Below are 24,038 nucleotides of genomic sequence, written 5' to 3' on the forward strand. Positions count from 1 at the left end.
TCTAATAACTGTAATTGAAATTATTTTTGTTTAGTTATTTTTATTTTAAATTAAATTTCCAGTAATGTAATAAAACATTTGCAAAGCTTTTGACTGAAATGTATAATACAGTAACTACACGCCTATATTATATTATAGTTACTGTACAAGGACGGATTGTTTTTTATTTACAAAAAAAACACGGTTGGTGAAATATGACTCATATTAATAAATATTTGATAATATATATTGAATAGTTTTGTACGTACTATTAAACCAATATAAGTAATAACAATAATAATAATAAAACTATTTATAGTAAATTAATTATTATGTAAAGCCATAAAGGTATATGATAAATTAATAATTTTAAAAAGATCATTACATTTTCAATATGAAATTAAACAGCATATTAATGCGGATTTCGTTGAATACGTGCCATTTTATTTAGTTATTGTTAATTTTGTTATCAGTGATATTTGTTCATAGTTTGTTTAAAAATTAACATAACACGTTCAGACATAATATGTTTTATAATTAAAATATTATTATCATATAAGTATATCTATATTCTTTACCATAAACAATTTATTTTAATATTTTCAATTTAGAAAATTTAACTTATCAAGAACCATAACCATTTAAACTTGATAACAACAATTTGTCGTTAACTGTTATGAAATCATAACGTTGAAAAGTGTGAAACAAATACTCAAGTAAAGCTGCTTTAATATTAGGTAACAATACTAAAAATCTTTTATACCATATTACTTATAGTCGACGTTTCAAAGCTTTCATATTTTTTTAAGAACACGTTGATTATTATGTTAATAAGAAATCAATTTTGTATTAAATATATTTTTTCAATAATAATATTATACTACTAAATATTAAATTCAGTTATTTTCGGTTATTTAATTTAAAATTTTATAATATAACAGTCAACAATAATATTGTTTACGGGCCACAACGCTCACAACGTGCGAGAAAATGAAGAAAGTATGTTATGTTAATACTATCGTTAAGATATTCAACGACTAACGTTATAGGTAATAATATAAAAAAAGCTCCTAAAAAATAAAAATTTGAATAATACAATTTGTGAAGAACCGAAAACGATAATATTATTATTTATGTATAATGTTAATATTTCATCAAGTTTCGAATGCCATTAGTAACAATTTTAATATAATAATATTAAATACATTAAAGAAAAAGTAGTAGGTACACTCAAACAAAATATATTAACTTAACGTAGTTGATTGATATTATATATTTAAACTCGACGATCCTTTTTTAAAAATGTGTTAACGTAATATCCAACGTTATAATAACGTCGATAAAAATATAAATACTTTAATAATGTGCTATAGTAGCTACCTATGAACGAAACTAGTTTCATTTTAGAATTTACTACCAAATATTCGGTTACGTTTCCATTTTTTTTAAAAGGTCGATGTTTTCCTAACTAACGACATTTCACAATATTATAATTTTTTGTAGTATTTTTTATGAATACGACCTATTTAAAAGTGTTCACATAGAATCTGATTTAAATAAAAATAAAACACCACTTACACGATTGGTTTTCCGCAGTTATCTAATCTAATTTATTGAAACATAATTTTTTCAGTTCCTCGAGTCTTTTTTTTAAATTTGTTGTAAAGCATTTTGAATTTCTTCTCCTCGTCTGATGTTATTTTCACCATATTCGATTATCGACTTTACTATTATAAACTGAAAGATTATATTATAAAATTGGGTAGACTTTAATGTCATAACAATAATTTCCTATCATAATATTTTTTCTAATTTGTATAATTCACAAACTAAAAACTTTGACATAAGTCGTTTATCTCGTTGAGTTTGTAACCTCTTCGTTTTACTCACTCGAGTCTTAACTCATGAAATTTGAAATATCTTACGGTTACGGTAGTACCATGTTTGAAAGTTGTACAACTTCATCATTAGTCCTTTCTACTTTACTCGACGTTCTAGTTTCCAAATCATATTATACAATACCAAGCTCCACATAACCCAGTAAATAATTAGACGTTGAATGAATGTATAATATACGCAAATTAATACACTGATAAATGTTTAATATTCATAGACTTTTAGTTGAAAAATAGACTATTTTAAGAATATAATTTGATCAAAAGAAACCTTTTCACGAATATCCTTTATGTTTTAAACACAATACACTACGTTTATTTAACTTTGTTTTAGTGTAAATATGTTATATAAGTATTTTTTGTTTAAATCCTTTGTAATATAACTATACGTTTTCAATTTTTTGTATAACTATTATGGTGCCTGAAATATTTCAGTATTTTAATAAAATATGTTTTTCTTTTTTAAATAAGTTTTGTTTTTACGAACATTTGTCATTCTATTTATAAATGTATAATTTACCAAAAGCCTTTAAGGAATTAATTAGATTATTAATTATATATTTTAATATTTATATAGCAAGAATGATTTATAAATCAATATATAAATAATATTATACATCAATTATAATATAATATTATTTTATGAATTTATCAAAGTCATAAGTTCATCTATTTCGGTACTATCTATTTATTTCAATGTTTGAACTCTGCTATTTTTCGTTTTCCAAGTTAACACTACAGTCATTCGCATGAGCATTGACTTTATATTCAATTTCTGGTAAAAGTTGTAGCTTATTATCACTTTCTTCGACAAATTCTTTTATACGTTTTTAAAAATAATCTTACTGGGCAAGAAAAATATTTACACAGTTATTAAATAGTAGTATCAGTGATTAAAGTTACAACGTGTGAACTATTCTTTATTAGTCAATTAATAAATAATTATCATCAATATTTGTCTTAAAAAAATTCGATGTTTTGCGTTTTTGTGAAATATTTTAAACTTCAAACACTATGTATAACTAGTGTAGGTTACGAATATATTCCGTGCATAATTAGTGTAGGATACGACTATGTATCGTATAAAGCTAGTACACGTTTAAATTGTATGTATAACTATTAACTATTAATTATTATTGTAGAACATGATTATTTGACGTGTGCAATGGCATAAGTAATTACGTATCTTCCAAATGTTCAATTTTAATGCACTAGTTTACGTTAAAATCATCCCTCCACTATTGAAATATTATTTAAGATTTCATTTTTTTTTAACTAAAAAATCTGGTTTAAAGCTTTAAAATTGGTGACTATTTTTATATTATTATATTTAATTTATTTCTTTCTGTAAGATTTAGGTAGTAAAAAAATATTACAAATATTAATGTATTATAATATCTATATTTAAAATTATAGGATCATCGATTAATAATAAAAGTCTTGAAGATATTTTAATTAATATGTACTTATATTAAATACAATATAGTTAATTATTTATGAAGATAAATAATTATACAGTCCCTTCTTATGACTTGACAGATAATTTAAATATATTTCCTTATATACATCTACCTTAACCAGTCACGTCATATGTGGTTTTTAATTGAAACTATTGACTAAATAATACAAAAATAATGATTTATAAAAATAAGTCTTTATCATATAACCTGTAAATTAGGTGATTCATTTATCGTATATTATCGTATAACACTCCTCACATTTTAAATCTATTAACGATTTTTGAAAATATTTTTTTTTATATAATTATTTTAGAAATCTTAAAAACTTAGCTTGAAATACAATTTCAATTCCAAAAACATTTTGTATCACAAAAGTATTAGCACAATTTAGCAAAACTAGAACATTACTTTTACTTTGTTTTTCTAGCCACTTTTTAGAAACCTTATTCAAATTACTACTTGATTTATACACATGTTTTGGCATTTTTTTTTTATCATTTACCCTGGTTAAGTCTAGAATTCACCAACAATTTAAATCAATATTTTTGGCTGATGAGATAATGTTATTTTTTTATTTTTAGCACTATATTTTAAAATGTACTTGATCAATAAAATAATAAAAAATAATAAACTAAGTTAATTAAGTTAAAAAACAAACAACTAATTACTATATGACTTAATACTTATTGTCAGAGAACATATTCAATTCTTAAAATACCTAGTGCCTAGTGGTATAATACATGTTTGTGTCTGATATTAGTTTGTTTTTATTTAAAATCGAACTTATATAATTCTCCAATCAAATATGTAGGTGTAAACCGAATAATCACATGAATGATAAATATCTTTAGTTGGTAGTCAAATAACATTAATTTCAATAGAAAATTACATACATTTATTTTGATTCAAATTAAAATATTGCAAAGGTTCTCAATAGTTTTAAATTTTCCCAATCAACAATTTATTACATTAGCCGTTATTTAAAATATTTTAAACTAGGTAAAATAATTCTGAATATATACAAAATAAATTAAACAACGTTGCATGAAGTGTGAAATATTTTAGAAATTTTTCAACACAACCGTTGTATTTCATACCAGATAGTATTGATACATTTCTATAAAATAAGTTGTATAGTCTTAAATTATAGACTATTAAACAGTATACGTTAGTATAAAATAACATCTTATATTATAAAATTGAAAATTACCATAATAGTTACCAGATCACTGCTCGAACATTTAATAGAAATAAATGTAATAATTTAATATTATTATTTATGAACTCTAAACAAACACATTTATAATGTAAAAGATAACTTTCCCGTTCTTTTATAATATTCACTCAATAGAATTAAATAATGATAATAATAATAATAATAGAGGTTGTGTCGGTTTGTACAGGTGTTGACTACGACGACGACAACGACGGCTGCGATGATAACAGCAAACTCACCGTCCGGTGACGCTCGACAACAACTGTTAAATCAGAAACGATATTCGGTCACCGACCTAATGGACAAACTACTGGAAGACATATACAGAGTGGGTGGTGGTGGTGGCAGTGTGGCCTCTGAATCTTCAACAGATCAGATGAATTGGAGTGATAGCGGCGGTAGGCCAACGATCTCCTCAAGCAACGGATGGTCTAAAAGACTGACGAGAAAAAGTAAAACTACACTAATCCTGTTTATCACGTTTTATAATTAATTTATAATTAATAAACGGAGTATGTGTAAATTTTTAGCCCCTTCTTATTTAATGTATTTGTTAGTCACACTAAAATAAAAATCGAATTTTAATTTTTTTTTTAACGGGGGTCAAATTTTTATATAAAAATAATTAATCATTAACAGAAAAATATATAGACTATATATTTTGTATACTATGCATACTATATAGACTTGAATGTATAATAATTTATCTATAATATAGATTCTATATGTACGAAATTTTGAAGTGAAAAATTAAAATAATATGAATTCTTAAATTCTAAAAATGTTTATTTAAAATACTTAAACAAGTTAATTACACTACTAACAGGTGTTACAAACTATAGTAATTATCGTTAATAATTTATAATGAAATATGGCTATTTCTTCTTTTAATGAATACAATAGAAATACGATGTTTCTTTTATACAATAGAAAACGATGCACCATCGCATATGATAAACTACAGAATAGATACTAAGTCAAATAAACGATTCGACTTAAAACAAATATTATACTTTGAAGCCAAAATTGATAATATGTGATGCATCTGCAACGTCGGTCAACATAAAATGATCGAGTGTCTAGTGTAAAATAACGGATAAAAAAATGAGTTAATATTTGTTGACAAAAACTCGTGATTATTAAGTTGATAACAGCTGTACAAAGTGCGTATTGATATAGATAATAATACTAATTCGTAAAACGTTATATGTATTGGGGTCTTCGTGAACCGCCGAAAACCACACTATAGTCAATTCATCCAGCACATTTTTATTGACGGATACATTCAGTGTATATTATATTATCTACCATGACTACAAATTGTCATAGATAATAGGCTAATGTATGCATATTGTTACAATATTATTCCGTCGGCGTACGGACGATGAATATATTGCAATTGAGCGAAAATAATATCGACATTCATATCGAAGACTATTATACCTACAGCTGTTCACTCTATATTTTATATTTATTTATACATATTATTGTGTATGTACGTGCACGCCCACCTAGAAGTATAACTCTGACAGGGCTGAACAAATCATTATAATAATTTATTACTCAGCTATAGATACATGATACTCGTAGTTACTGGGTTTTGAATGCACGATCTATTTTAAATAATTTAATATAAACGCACGTAAGTCTCGTTCACACTTTTTTCTTAATTCGATGCTGTCAACGTCTATAACCGTATCGTTTATACGTTATAAATACTGTGTCATGTGTTTATATAATCAGTGGTGATGGGTATAGGTACTGGAACCAAAAAATCATAATAATTTATAATTTCTTTCTAGAGTCACCCTTTCAAAGTTTTTACCTAGAATTGATCAGAAAAAAAATATGAAAATATTATATTATCAATATCTTAGATAGTTGACTATCTGACTAGGTACAAAAATTAATCGAAGATGACGAATAAAATAATTGTATACGTTTTAGTTTTGATTATACATCTATACTTTATGCAATCGCCTTTATATGAATTACCAATATAACATATTATTTTAACCGTGTAAAATACTAATCAAATTTAGATTGGTATTAATTTTAATAGCTATAGTTTATAAACTCCCCTCTTCTCCAAAAAAACATTGCACCACTGTGTTATATACTTAAATATACTAAGCCCGTTGATACTAGTAATAATAAGCGTACTGAATAAAGTATAATACTATATATAACCTAAGTTCCGCTCCATCTCCCACGAGTGAAAACTTCGTTTTATGATATTATATTGTATTTTAGAATGGAACTCGCAAGCTAGATAGAGGTAAAATATTCTCTTCGTCGCGTCGTGTCATTATATTTCGCTCATTATTTCCCGCTCGTGCGCAAGTAAACATCTGCTCAAAAATAATGTTAAAACATCATGTGACTTTGCGTAGTCGTCCACGACAATCATTTAACTATACGCGTCACGTTTAAAATTCATACTGAAAATAAGAATGAGATGTGTATATTATATTTTGTTTGTCATAGGAGCGAAAATACAAGATATTATGCGAGAATGCTGACGAAATGAGATAATTATTTTTTTCCTAAAAATGGAACGTGTAAAAATAAACTGTAAATTTAATTAACAAGCTAATCATTGATTGATTATAGTTCTGACCATGGTCGGTCGGGTGTAATAAGAAGCATAAGAATGTATCCACAAAAAATTTTTATCAAAATTGCTGGTTTTATCACATTGTGATGAAAATATGTCTTATGATAATAGTTGATCAATCATTTATGTTTCAAAGAAAGCAATTTTACAGGTACGTGAAGTTGGTCCATCCACGATTCCTATAACTTTGAAATTAGTATCAAACTATAGTGTCTTATTTGCAAAAATTTGCGAATCCACTTTTAGAATTTTAAAAGTTTTAATCCAGCCCACATATGGTTATAACTAGGTTATAAATCGATAATCTGCATGGTTATAATTATATACCTAGAATATACATTTTGATAATTCTCGAAAATTTAGACGCATATTTTGAAATTTTAGAGCGACACGGGTAGGCTACTATGTTACTAGGCTACGTGAATTTATTATATACATTCTAATTGGCATGCTAACTTCACGTACATAAATTGTAATTTTCTATTTTTTTTTCAAAAATGTAATTTGTGTGGTTTTAAACTATTTCACAATAAATTAATAAATAATTTAAATTCAACAAAATTATCAATTGCAATATTTGATATCCATATTGTATTATAAATTTAAAAATAAAAATTGTACTGTCGCAGATTTTATTGCGCGATTTGAACTGTCGGCTTTTTAAATACATTATTTATACTTACTGATAATGCATACAGAAAATAGTAGGTATATTTTGTAACATATTATTGTCATCGCCTGATTATTAGAATGAAAATGTTCATTATTTCATTCAATGTATACTAAGTCTGTAAATATAAAAAAAAAAAATGATAATATATTGTATATTATTATAATATAATATGCTACGTGTGTAGGAATATTGTGTACCTATGTATTGTAAAACAATAGGTACGACACAATTGACAAAAACAAGATTATTATATATAGGTATTATATACAAAATGTAATAATCTTACACGAAACATAAGTCGCAAAAACAGATTCCTCTCACGTGTTTAATTCTATAAATAGCAAAATAGCATAACAAAGAGAAAGGAGAGAGAAAGATATTGTGACAAATTCGTACAATATATACATCCCTATATTATAATATAATATATTCATACATAAACGCGATTGATTTATTCAGAAAACAGTCCAAACATGTTTAACCATGTATAAATTAACCAAATTACTGGCCATTTGTCGAAGGCAAAGCTTTAGTGATTGACAGAGATTTACTTGTTTGTGTTTCCATCCGACCAAATCTGCGGTTTACGAGTACAGTGATACTTATCACTTTCATTTCGATTTCGGAGGAATAAAATCCGTACGAAATCACGTTAAACAAAAGCGCAAGTATAAATGATACGATTCAGATAATAGAAAAAATAAATAAGCAAAAAAAGGATTAATTGAATTTGTTACATCACAAAATAAAATTTATATTTGCTTTTTTTTACGTAGTTAGTGAACTTAGAACGCTTTTTTTATATATATATGTAGATATATTGAAAAAAAATTTAATAATTTTGGTTTCGAGTACAACTAGGTATTTCATGTAAATATATAAAACACGCTTGGAAAGCAATCTATAATACCGTAGATATCACTTATTAAGTAATCTGTTTACCATTGAAATTTTAATAAATCAAACATTTTATGAAATGCAAACATTTCCGGGTCTCCTCACTCTAATATTCTGAAAACATCTTTAATTCTGACTGTCTTTGAGCGGGCAAGTGATAGAGGCGGAAATCCAGTTATCCCTACCTCTACAGAAACTAAATCCGCCCCCGTATTTACGTCAATTCTAGCTGTGCATGCCGTAGTGTAGTATAATATACTGTATAGTATACGCGGAGTGATATGTATATCTTACAGTTATTTTGTACGTTAATCATTATTATTGTTATTAGGCGTAGAAGAGCTGTCTACTACGGTCGACCTGCTCAGGGACCAATTGAACGTGTGCTGCGAAGCACTGGTGAAGGCGCTGAAAAGGAGGGACATTCTGATAGCGCGCCGGGACGCCAAGTGCAACATGATCACTGCGCTATTGCACGCGTACTCCATGAAACGAAGTAAGTAGCGACCCGACAGTGGATTAATAACATAATTTACCTATGTCACTATACACAATAACACGTCTACTAATACCGTCAGGTTAGGATTAATGTTTTTGCCTAGCTCATATGCAAATAGGCAATGATATTTTAATCTCGGCTGTTAGGTGAAACGGACGAAAAATGTCCTCATATATTTTGTCACGACTTTTAAAAATGCTTCGGCGCAGAATATGATTCGAGTAAAATATGACTATAGTTTATCAATTGACCTTTCACTGCCCGAGTACATAAACATTTTAATAGATTATAATCTGACGTGATCGATAGAGATTATTTGCACAGAGACGATTCACGCGACATCATCATATTATACAAATATATTATATGGCACACCAAGAGTTCGCGTCGCTTACGATCCCGTGAAACCGACGCGAGTTACTGAAATCTTTCCAAACAGCGATTTCGGAATATGATATGAAAGGCTCGTCGGACAAAAGCCAAACGTTTGTCACTGTCATACACACACTCATACGCACGCACGCACAAATATAATAAAATACAATATACATATCGCGTATTTAAGTGTATACTTAGTCGAACATCGGCGCCCCTTGACCCCTTCCTACGCGTTTTCGTTGTACCGCAACGGAGATAGCGACACCGTGTCTGTACACAATATAAAAACATTATAGCGGTCTGGATGTTTAGAAGGTTTTTTTCGGGCAACTGTCAGACTCAGTTTGCGATCGATTCACCGGCGCAAACGACAGCGTGGAGACAATAATGTTTTCATTTCGGTTTGGGTCTTTTGGCGCACTGCTATTATTGGCGACTGCAAACTCGAATGTTCGAGACGATTGTACGGTGTGAGGCGAAACCACGTGATGTGTTTTGTGTGTTTATAGGCCTGATTTGGTACAATATTATTGCTGAAAACGATACATGTCGAATCGTGGGATAAGATTTCGGTTTTATGTTTATTCCTAAATGTCCCTGTATCGGATCGATGACTGTTTTTTTTTCAAATTAAATACGACCGCAACTGAAAGAAAGAGTATAAAAACGTCGAAACAAAAAACATTACATTCAAAATTATTTTTTAACCATTCCCCCTAACTACGTTCTTGGTTGTTTTTTTTTTCGTTTGTTTTAATTCTACTGGGATTCAGAATGCATGTTCATTACTCAACTCTGATGACAAAATAATTCGTTAATATTTTTAAACCCACCGCCCATCCAAAATACGAAGTGTTCAATAATCTACCGCAATAATATGCAACAAATAATACATTTATTTTATACTGGAAACTGATATTGGGTGTTTTTTTATTTTTTTGGGGGGGTTAAATGATAAATGAAAAATAATTATTATAATAGTTTATCTCAATCATTTTGATACGAAAGGTTTTATAAAAATATAATATAAAGTTTGTTACAAAAATAAGTCTTTCCTCCTAAATTTCATTCTCTCGGCATGGCATTTAATTTTCACTTGAGTCACATAATATATACCATAAAATCGTTATACATAGAGTACCCTTAGGGTGTGTAGGTACATATTGTGCACAATTTCTACCTATTTTATCTCGATTCCATTTCGCACCGCTTTGTTGTTTCTATTTCATAAAATCACATCATTTCCGCTCAAACAAAAACATTTCCGCCGAAAATACTCTTATAATGATTTTTTTATTACCTCTTTGACGTTTTACATATTAAATATTTATTATACAAATTCAAAATAACTAAGTTAATTTGGAAAAAAATTGTTTTTTAGATCTGACTATTTCACGCGCATATCATTATTCAAACTTAAATTCTTTATACATTTCATTCAACGTTTGGTTCGTAAACATAACGATCAAATATAATATATTCAATTGTATGATTGCATAATTTATTCTTTTAAATAATTCGATAAATTCGAACTAACGCTTTGGTTTTTATGAATGTTATTTAAATTCATATTCTAAACTCAATTTTAATATTCTTTGTTGTACATAAGCTGGTTATTTTTAACAAAATTAATTATGCATGTATATTTATATTTGAGAATGGTTTGAGACAGATTTTAAAATTTAACTTTAACCAACTAAAACTTTTGCTATAACTTTATGTTATAACTAAATTTTTCTAAAAAACTCTATTTTATAACTTATGACATTAAATTATTACAATACTACTACATTTACACACTTAATCAAAACAAAAATAAAGATCGTAGAATGAAGGTAAAAAGTTAACTAATATTTTTTTACCGTTGATATATTATATTAATATACATATTATATATATGATATGCAACAGAAGTGTGATGCATACATACCACTGGCCCCTGTAAAAAATAAAAATAAGTATCCTCCTCTCCCTCCGCTGAGTTAGTTATAATTAGTTATAATAAGATAGCTATATATAAAACAAGTCCAAACTTACGTTGACATAAGTCCTGGACTTGGTCTATTGTAAGCCACCAACTGTCTTTACCAAACACTTTTCCAAAATCTTCATATTATAATCTTACTTATTATATGTTCCGATATCTAACAATAGATATAAAAGATATTTAGAGTGAATCACGATCTAAAAGTCAGCGTTTCAATCTTCTATGACACTCGTAGACACACCCTGCAATGAAAACACTTTAATAGGCGAAGGATCGCTTGACGATTGGTTAAAATCGGACACAACTTACCGAAATGAATGGCACGTCCAAACGTCTTATTGATCGGTATTGAACTAAAATGCGGTAGCGTAGTTCTGCGGTTTAATGTATGAAGATACGATGTTTTTCTGTTCTTGTCCAACATTCTTTCCAAATCACATTTCTTTAAAAAATTTTATCCCCGAGATTAACTGTAAGCTTTTTGCATGATTATGATATATTTACGTTAGAAACTACACAATTGTATGAGTGTATGACAATTATTTTAAGAAAAATTTATTTTTTTTAATGTATATTATACCTATAGGTATAAGTATTATCTATTATTAAGGATTACTATTAGGTCAAACACTCAACAGATACGAAATGACAATAAGTATTAAAGTATATTTATCTTTATATGATATAATTATACATGGCTGTTATTGTTTTTAATTTATTTCAGGGATATTTATATATTTATTTTATTATATCAATAAACGTGTAAATTACTCAATTAAATTAAGACGCGCAGGTTCATAAATAAAAATAAATAAATAATTTTATACACGTCAGATGCATTGGTCTATTTTCATTTAATAGTCAATATTTATAAAAAAAAAATTCTAAAATTTCATATTAAATAATATTTTTAATATTATGTTAAACCATGTTTAGTAGAAAGAAGGAACTATTTTTAAATATTTCCAAAACGCATTGTACAATAACAGCTTAATTGATATTTATTATGTATAATATCTCACTTTAAATTGATTTAATAAGATCAAAGTATGTTCTAACAAGATAAATTTTTTAATGAATTTAAATTAAAATGTTCAATATTTTTACATTTAAATCAATTTACCTAATTATACATTTATATTTAGCACTAAACCGGATTATAATTTATTCTTTAAGATAATTATTTTAATAACAAGTTATTTTTCGACCTTTTTCAATATTTTTTCAAAAATGTTTAAATTCCAAACGTGTTTACTAACTAATTGGAGTATCCCTTGTATTATATTATCAATTTTTAGAAAGGGTTTCATGCATAAAACTCTTCAGTTCTTAGATCCTTTTTAAATCCCAAAAAGTGAGATAAGTATAGATAAAAAAGATCAATTCTATAAACAAAAAAAAATTATAATAATAATTGTCAATTACAACTTTATTAAGTTTTAAGATGATATGTAATTAATTTACTAATGATGTCCATTAAGTTTTAAACTTAGTTCAAAGTTAACTATCTTTTACAACATTATGCCATTGATCTATTTTGTAATGGATAATAAATCGAATTAGCACTATTTTTAAGCTTGAAGATTATCCGGACGATTCTGTAGTAAATATAGACCAATGTCAGCACTCTCGTTCATTAGTATTTTATTCGAAACATGTATCAGATAATAGTTAGATTGATTTTTGATGTTAGGATTTGCCCTTTGTCTTTTGCTATAAAGTGGATATTACTTAGCAAAAAAAAACATAACTATTATCTAATTAAACACATTTTTTTATCTGCTACCATTATAGAATTAAAATTGAATAAAACATAACAAATATCAGTAGTAAAATTGTATTTTGTGTATTTTTAATGCTGATATAGATTCATTTTTTTTTAAATTACATTTTTATTTAAAAAAATTTCAATTCGGCCTTAATTTGAATAAATTTAATTTTTGAAAAATTACTTAATCTAGTACCTACGAGTGATTTCGTTTTTATTGATAAACTTAGTTTCATTATATCTATATTTGCCTAATATGTATATTTATAAATAGGTACTTATTTAGGTACTTGTACTAAATATAATAATATAATAATCAGTGTTTTAATATTTAATTTGTTTAGTCTACATTCACAAAATATAATTATTTTTTTTTTTATTTATTATATGCAAATATAACTTTATCGCTACCCCTAGAATCTAAATTATAAATCAACAAAAATTAAGAAAAACACTATAGAATAAGTAATTTATCATAACGAAACGAATCTATTATTTATTTTTACTTTTTAAACACAAAATACAGAAGTTAAACGTTTATTTTAAAATAATGTTTAGTTTTTTTTTATTTTATCTGAATTAATTAAATAGTTTTTCGTAACAAAAGTATTATTTGAAACAAATATAACATGAATAAATAAATAATAATTTTTATTTAAACAGAATGATTATGTTTTGATGTATTTCGAAATACGTATGGAACGAATATAAATTATTTTGAACGGCGTGCTTTTTTTAGGACAATATATATGTAAGGTCTAGAATAGAAGGTTGCGCAGTTTTGTTATTTATATTGCTTTAATTTGATCTCACTACAGTAGCAAACGAGTAAAAATTAATATCATTAATTCCAATTTAACCGTGTAACAATAAGTGTTAGGCTGTAGATACGCGTTGAAAAAAATCACCTAAGTCGTATACAGTAGTGTAAATAAGATCAAAATTACATAAATTCTTATACCTAAATAGTAATTATAATAATGATAATTTTATTATATTTGAAATAATTAATATTTTTATATTATTTTCACGACTTAAATAGGCATTTACTTTGAATTAATCGACTATAATCTGATTAATCTGATATTATAAAAGACCAATATTTACGACTAGATATGTACTTGCGCAGTTTGAATAGGTGTAGCTGAGTCTTATCGATATAGGCGTTAAATGCCGTTAATTATATAGTAATTATTACAAAATAAACTCTATGGTACTCTACATCAATATTATACCTAAGTGACGTTTAAACATCATATTATTTACGCACACGTGGCCAATCAACACGTATCGATTATTTTGAGACTACTGTAGACGGGCTTTTCGATACATTATAATGATAATATTATAATACCACTGATTATATTATATTGATGTTGTACGTATTTGTTTCGTAGAACACTCATAACTCACATTATTGTTAGTAGAACTGATCTGTGATCATTGCATACGTTCCGAGTTGTATCTTGTATGTGTTATGATAAATTTACATTTGAAAATTGGATTTACTTTAATACGTGTAGCATATAATATACCAACTGTAATATCATGTTCGTTTATACGATTTAACATAGGGCTTTTATCTTCTCGCACGCTATTTTCACAGAAAACATATTATAACAACTTTTCGATACTACTGGTATTGTTTTTATTTCTATAGTATATTGTACTGTTAAGATATCTCTTTGTTAGCAAAAAATTAACGTTTTAATATCACAGATCTAGTGGAAATGCGATACTATACAGACCGTCCGACTATATAATATAGTAGCTTTCAAAGCATAATATTATTAGTACTAAAGTTGTTGTATAGAATATACAGTTTTTAAAATAGCTAAGTTTTTATTAAAAATCTATTTATTTATTTTTTGTATTTATACTTATTTGTACATTTATTTATTAATTTTTAAATTAAGATTAATTTTAATAAACCATATTCAAATCTGTGAAATATTTATTAAAAATTAAAGAGACTTTATCCGTCCTAATCAAATACAGTAAATGTAATATTTTGTTTTGTAAATAGAGCTTTTTTTTCAAAGATTAGTTTATATTTTTGTATGGATCTAGATATTAAGTTTATTAAATTAAATTATTTGAAGGGATAACCTTGCTGTATTAACCAAGTTATAGGGCCTATTCATCTTATTTTATGCAACGAAGATTGGTTTCTTTTAAAAATCTGTGAATAACTGACAACTGTCTATTGAAAAAAAATATATAGGTACATAATATCAATATAATACATATACCTATGTTTTAATATAAAATATAACTACATCTTAACTTTCTTAGTTTGACTAACTAAACTGTTTAATTTTGAATCCATTATTGTAAAAATTTATTTCTTCCAATTATGCGACGAATTTTGACCCAAGATAACTCACAATTGGATATACTATATACGATATACCAACAACTGAAGTCAGATTTAGAATATTATATTATAATATTATATATAATATTATATCTATGAACCAGAAATTTCTATACAATATGGACTAGATGAAGGATCTATAAGCGCACTTCAATCTGAAATCAAACACTAAGTACGAAGCATTTGTGTACTTTCAGTTGAAACGCCAAATGGATACTGCCCACTATCCCACTAGAAAACTATACCAATACTTTAATTCCGTAGTCAAGAAGTATTTCAAATCCCAGGCGCCTATACTAATTTTATCTATGATCTATCGGTTATGGCTAATATAATAAATAGTTTAGTCAATAAATAATTATGTGTAGCACGACAATAGAGATTAAAATTACGACTTACATTCTCTTGTGTAATCTCACTCAGCTTTTGAAAATGTATTAAAACGATCAATTCTTAATATATTTTAATGTTCCTTTAATATTAAATTATAAAAATTAACGAAGCGTGGCTACATTTTTATAGAATGAAGAATCACCCAAAATCATTACCGTTGCGTCGTAAAATTCTAGATGATTATATAAATAATAAAATTTGTATCAGATATTTTACGAAGTTAATCATTTCAGTAATTATGCGGTTTACATTGTATCTAAAACCCGTATTACGGATACATTATAGTCAAATCATAATTCCTAATATCCATCACAAAAATTCTTAGTGCACTTTGTAGATATAAAAAGTAGTTGAACCGATCATCAGATCATTTTAATATTATGACGAAATCACTCGTTTTTCATCTAAAGTTTAGATGTTTTTCGGGTTTAGATTCTAAACCCGAAAAACGTGCATACAGTTCTAATGTCAACGTGACAAATTTCACTGCATTCCGCGAGCCGAATGCCTTATTTTCTTATTGTCTTTATATCAATAAGACGGAATTTCACCGGTTTGGACATAAGTGATTTAAAAACCTTTTACCCGGAATGACGATAAATCGTCGTTATTGGATGATCGCCCCCCCCAAAACAATAACGCTTCCGCTAAACTCCGCTGATATCTCGTCCGCCAATGCGGAACAATCTCAACCCACAGCCGACAATAATTTACTACCTGCTACTCACTTTCGACAATAATGTATGTCTCGTTAGCCCTCTTAGGTTTACGAGCCTTATTAAAATTGTAGCGCGTTCGCGAAACCGTCATCAAGCTGGACTCCGCCGATTAAATCGCCTTCACGCGTGATTTGTGTGTACCTAATACAATCCATTCGACTCGACGACGGATAGATAAACTATTCGTTTTTTCGACATAATATATAATATTAATAATATATTATATAATGTCCGTACACTTAACCTCAGCATGTACAACGTGTATATAGATAATATACGATGTATAGGACGTAAATGAGACGGGGAAGGGGCAGAAAATCATACTCTCTCGCCCCCGGGAAGGGTTGACGGAACGAAGCTCACCGCACGTGTGCACGCGGGGTAGACTGCCGCCGCCGCCGCAGCGATGGTGTCAGGAGAAGAGGGGTTGGCCGCCGATCGATAAAATCGTAATGCGCATGTTTTAACGCACAACAGGAGGAAACGCGTACCATATCAGTGCCGTATAATGTAACGTATAGTAAATTGCATTCTTCATTCAGACCGTCCGGTGTTTGAACCGTCATCGCCGTCATCTCGTCCGGGCGACAGCAAGTCGAGACGAACGAAATATTCCTTATCAAAACACATTTGGAAGACGGGCGATGTGATGAATGGTTTGCTCAACACGTTGAAGAACATTGCCAGTCTCAGTGAGTACCTCTATACCTATACACATATGCATATAATACACACCAGACACGATTATATTGTTATATAATATACATATCTGTTATGTATAATATAATATAATATTATGCGTTCGCGTCGTAATAATTTTAAATATTATTTTATACGATCTTCAGACATGATATACCTATATACACGAACGATCATATTATAATGTACACCGCGTTGTTAGCATAGACAGTAGTCCGTATGAATTGTTCTGCGTTATTGTAATTATATTGATGTAGATACACCGTTAAAATAACATTTTAAATACCTATAGTGGCCGCGAATTGTTGTTTTAAACGATTATAATGTGCATTTATATGTAATGACGTGTAATAATAACGCGTCACGACTATATTATAACAATAATTGTTTATGAAGAATCTTTTTGTTTTTCCCTCGCGCGCACATAATTTCAAATGTATACTCAATGTAATATAGGTATATATATATATAATACCTTATGCATTACGGGTGATAAGTACGGTTTTCGGTTCATGTTGACACTTTTCACTCCTCTCCCCGCACCTTTATCGTGATAAACAAACACTTCAATGATAACACAAATGGCAAAACGTTGTGAGTATATAATATTCTATAGATATTTATTTATATTATGACAATAGACATTGCAGATACCTGCGGAATAGTATTTTGTTATCGTAATAATGTAATATAACATTTCGACTCCATCACGTTCTTTATATAATCGAATTAAGTTTGGTCGATATTTTCTCGTTTGCAATAAATGTTAAGTGTTTAGAAAGCGGAATGAGTACCTATATAATATTTTTAGAGTTCGATTCGATCGGTGGAAAACCCTATTATCATTAATGTGCTGGTTTTTTTTTTTTTTTTTGTTTGGTATAAAAAAAATTGCGGAATTTTTATTTTAATATTTTTTTTCTTTCAAATGAAGAGGTGAGAATCAGCACAAAAGAGTAGAAAAAATTCCTCCTTAATCATTTTCAGAAGGTAAACCGACGTGACTTGAATCCGACGTTAACCATCCTGTTACGTGGGACGCTTTCAAAGGGATATGACTATGATAAAATTATGAATAATATTATTTTTGAGGTAATAAAAATGAAATACCCAATTCAAACTGGACGTTTAGTTCAACAATCGATAAACAATAACATTGTATACATATAGTTATTATGGTTGATAATATACACAATTTTAATTTAATTTTCTGCGTACTTTTTTCTTAGGAAAAAAGCAATTTATAAAAACAAACAAAAAACAATTTTTTTTTTTTTTTGTTTTAAGACAAACACATATAATATATTATATAATACGTATATATGTATTTTATATATTATATACAGAGTGGCCCACTGTATTTGTTCCAGTATATATAACCGTCCGACCACTACATAAATACTCTTTCACCACTCCGCCCCTATACGCCTTCTGACCGAACTTTAAAACTGACATCACTATTTATTCAAATACTTTAATGGAAACGGGTATAATTATTATATTTTTAAAATATTTACATTAATTGGCTCTATAAATATCGACCATCGTAGATTCCGAAGAATCGGGTAAACGAAGATTCGATTTAAATTATTATCGTAAACGTGGACACAAGCGGCGCACAGACACTCTGTATAATTTATAATATTATTTTTAACTTGTTTACCACAGAAAGTTTTCTTATATACACTTTGATGTTGTATATATGTGGTATATACTCGCGCTCATAAAAGTGTGACGGATAACGACTATATTTTGTTGTTAAAAATTGCGGCTTCTCTAACAACGTATATAATATATATATGTGTGTGTGTGTGTGTGTGTGAGTGTTATATATATTTATACACGCCCATATAATTTACTACTCGTATATAACAATATAATATAACACGCGATGCTTCGCAGTCGAAAGACAGTCGCGCGGGATAATGATGTGCCAGTGATAATATAATAGTAGCCGACAATCATTATTCACGGGATGCCGTATATCATCGTAATAAATTAGGTATTCGGTTCAAGTTGAAATATGCGTTTCCCGAAGTCTTCGACTTTGTCGAACGATGGTCGTGTTTATTGCTGTGTACATAGTGTGTACGCGTCGTTGGACGTTCATAATAATATGCGTATGCTATAAATTCATCAGTTTATCTCATGATATTATAATTCGTGCATATTTTTTTCCGAATTAGTGTATAATAGTACCTATTATATTAAACAGATTCATTTTAATTGGCAACAACGCTTTGATGATATTTAAAAAAAGAATTATTATAATAATCATATAGTCTTTGTTCCGTGGCTCCGGATCATAGGCGCAGATTGACAAAGTATTAAGGATGCTAAAGAATCAAAAATATTGTTGAGAAAACAGAGCTGTCCATGATGTAACCCTCGTACACTACCACCTATAATACCTACTATAATAATATGACCACTGCCATCTCTGTTAAATATGTTATCTGTGTAAATAAAACGAAACTTAATATGAATTCAGATCAATAATTTTATAATATTTTGCAAAACAATTTATTTTCAATCATAAATAATTAAGTTATTATTTAATTAATGTACCTAATGATATTGTAATTTAATGTGCTATAAATTTAAATTTAACGTACCTACACTTATTTTCCTTATTTAATATAATTTCATAACAATTATATTTCTATTAGTATAGTTAAACGATAAAATATTTAATAATCTATCATGAAAAATCTGTTGTGTTGGATGAATGAGACCTAGCACATTAAAAAATACATAAATTAGTTTCTACATGGCAAAAAAATAATATAATATATAAGTTTTTACATAACTGTTATAAGATACTAATAATACAAACATTACAAATACATACAAACTCTACTTGAAAAATTAAAAATTAATATTTATTCTTAACAGTGTAAAATGTATTATACTTATAATAATGTTAGGTTATTAGATAATCATAGAAAAAAAGAAAATGTAGTAAAATATTATATTTTATGTATTAAAATTTGCTTAACTGAAACAAATCCTATAAAAATTTAAAAAATATTTTGTTACATTTTTCATTCTTAACATACTAATTATCATACGTAGTATTTTTTTACCGTGATAGGAACTTACACGTTATTTCATTTGTAAGTATTAACCTATATAATTCTTCAGCTGTTACTTTCGTGTAGAAAGTTACGGTATTTTCCATTATTGTAAGAGTCCAAGATTGTGTGCATCGCACAGAAAAAAGCTACTTTCACACGAAATAAACGAAACTGATAAAGCCAATGCCACTTGAAATAACTTAATAAACTAAACATATTATATAAAATCGATTACTGTAATACGTACACTATGATAAATGTACTAATCACGGCGATAGAGTTCATTGAGGTAGCTCTAGAATTCACAAGCAACTTTAGCACCCATGTGGTTTGCACCTATGTTCCGGAGGATCAAAAGAATCAGTCTGGTATCGTTATTGGTTTTTTCCCAGAATAAAAAATGTATATACCGTAATATTAAATTTTGAAGAACATAATATACGAGTATTAATGATAAATATACGTATATATTTATATGACGACGTCGTTTCATGCGGCCCGCGAATTGCTACAACGTACAACTCTTTTCTTTCGAATCGTATGCATGTCAGAATGAAATCTTCCATTCAATATAGCTATTTTACAATATAATATGTTATACGTTTGTGTAAGTGTGTGTATGTTTTTTAAACCTTTTTTTTTTTAATCATTTAACATCTACGGGAGGACATAGTCACTTTATTTTGTTCCAGAAAATCACTCGGTCAAGTGCAAACCGACATATAATGGAGATAAAAAAAAAAGCGTGAGACGATATTTTATTTTACTTTTCTTATGAATGTAGGTAGTAAGTTTTCAAAAATTAAAGTATTGACAGAAAGTTACATAAATCAAGAGTAAACGTCAAAATAAGATTCGTTTCAATAAGAGAAAACCAAATTGTTTACTAACGTCAAATGTTCTTAAGAATAATTTCCAAATACGATCATTGAAAGCCAACGACAAAAACTCGTTTGTTCGAAATAAAACCGTAAACAAAAATGACACTTCGATGATCAAACAATTCACCAAAGACGACAAAGATAGACGTGTCAATAGATTTAAAAATAAATATAAACCCAAAACGTCCAATGTTATGTTACTCTATAGTCGAGGATTTTCTCTTTCATAGTAAAATTTATAAAACATATTGTAATCTAACGCACAATTATATATTAACATTTTATACATAAAATCTAAATTTGTAAATTTATCCATCGTATAATAATTATCGCAATATTTTAAATTAATGTTCGCTGTAATTCTATGACTTTACCGGGTAAATCATATATTATACTCGTGTTATTTTTCGTTATTGTAACTTAATTATTCTTGACGTAGTTGTGTGCAATTTTAATGAAGCTGCGATTACTTTATTATGCATTGACGAACTGTATTAAGTAATACTCATATGGAAGAAAGCCTATTTTCAAAAATGTATTCGGATTTCTAATTTAATTTTAACTATTAGTATAGTATGTATGGCGTCCTTTTTATTAAAAACCACATCAATTAAAAAAATCAAAATCAAATACAAATATATAAAAACGGTAAACTTTGTTAGTGATATTTAATTATATGTGCTTATTAATTTTGCCACGTATAAGTTATAACTTTAAATGCAATACTAATAATTGTTTAAAACGGATAAGAAAGTTTGAAATATTTAAAAATGTATATCAATCATAGAAACACAATATGTTATAAAAAAAACCTATTCATAAAACAAATAAATTATACTATACAAATTATAAAAAATGTATTATTTTTTCTACTTCACTTCTGAGCTGTGTTTTACAATAGAACTTAAGAATAAATTTTCTTAAAAAAATAAAAACCATTATTATTCATCAAATTACTAGTATGTTAAGTTCGGTGCTTATTTTGTTCAAATCCTAGTCAATATAATAAACATAAGTTATAAAAATATTTAAATATAAGTTTTATGAACTATTTCAAAATAGTAATATCGTATGTTAGAAATAATCTCATTAATTTTCTTCTTACAAAAAACATTGAGTTGTATGTATGATGTTTCTAATTTTTTCGGAATAAGTTTATTGTTTTTTGTACCTTAGTATTATTTTTCCTTCAACTTATAAATGGTTATTCTTATAATCAACTTTAAACACACTTGCAGAATACCCTTGACAATTTGAGAACTCGATTTATTTAATTTAAAATTAAATTAATTTAAGTTATCCAAAAACAACGTTTTATTAATGATTTTATTTAGTATTATAATATGAATTAGTTACTGCCTACACTAGTATTTAAATAATTTTCTTTCATTTTGCAATGATGATATATACACATATTGTGTATGTAAGACTTCAAATAAAAAAAAAAAAATCTAACGAATTTCACACCCTATATTTTATGAGTTTATTCAATATAATACAAAAATAAAAAAATGCATTTATATATTTTATAAATGAAGAGTAAAATACAGTAATATTCAATGAATTATTACATCAAAATAATCGTCATGTATAATATTTTATTAAACAATGAGTTTTCTTCGATATTTTTTTCAATATAAATTTGAACCCCGAGAATTCTAGAAGCCTGAAATTGAATGGTAAAAATAAATATATTTCTTCGAAATAACATGAAATTCCATCTAAAACATTTTTTTTAAGTCAAATATAAAAATGTATACTTAAAATTGTATCTAAAAAAAAAATGTTATTATAATATAATAGTGGCAATACAGGCAACCCCTGCATGCTCCGCTCGATAACCACAATATTTTTTTCAACGCCTTTAAAAGTATTTATCTAAAATACTTTTTATACTTCAATAATATAACTGAATTTTTTTTTAAAATTATTACACACGTAGGTATTAGTTATTTTATTTGTTCATTTCCCGGTTAATTATAAATCACTGGATAATATTTCAAAACGTTTTCTTTATAATATATTGAGATTTTCCAAACCTTAAAAGTAATTAAAAATATAATATAATCAACATAAGGCTAAAAAATATTGACTTGAATGTCGAAAATGTCAATTATCGCTAGAACTAATTTTTTTTTCTCAACTGTCAATAAATTGTAATAATTTATTATGCAAAAACTCAAACATCGTATTTATCAGTGGTTTCAACATAGGTACGCCTATTTAATCGGAGTTACATCGTTTTTCATACATACATATTGCTCCTATCGGCTATCATCCATGTTTTATATACAATACTAAAATATAAACATCGACAAGAATCTATAATTTATTATATTAATAATAATAATACAATAGGGCCTGGACTTATTGAATTTTTAGATTTTTATACGATAATTTAATTTTTATGATAAACAACTGGTAAGTAACCTAATTCTTGATATTGAATAATTTTTTCTATACCCAAACACAATAAAATACAAAATATACAAATCTTATCAAAGAATAGGTATATTCTTGTTT

General features: G+C 27.2%; 1 protein-coding gene across 2 annotated transcripts in view; it reads left to right on the top strand.

Annotated features, from left to right (window-relative positions):
- The window catches only part of LOC132920480 (TBC1 domain family member 30-like), a 38,319-nt gene that overhangs the window by 8,592 nt on the left and 5,689 nt on the right, over nt 1-24,038 (top strand). Inside the window, exons 2-4 of one of the 2 annotated variants that reach the window (XM_060982893.1) lie at nt 4,738-5,002; nt 9,069-9,233; nt 17,401-17,550. In XM_060982893.1, coding sequence (XP_060838876.1) covers nt 4,738-5,002; nt 9,069-9,233; nt 17,401-17,550 — 580 coding nt within the window. The remainder of the gene's footprint in view (nt 1-4,737; nt 5,003-9,068; nt 9,234-17,400; nt 17,551-24,038) is intronic. The other variant, XM_060982894.1, reaches the window with a different exon arrangement.

The sequence above is a fragment of the Rhopalosiphum padi genome, chromosome 2, assembly GCF_020882245.1.
Source record: "Rhopalosiphum padi isolate XX-2018 chromosome 2, ASM2088224v1, whole genome shotgun sequence".
NCBI classification, from domain to species: Eukaryota; Metazoa; Arthropoda; class Insecta; order Hemiptera; family Aphididae; genus Rhopalosiphum; species Rhopalosiphum padi.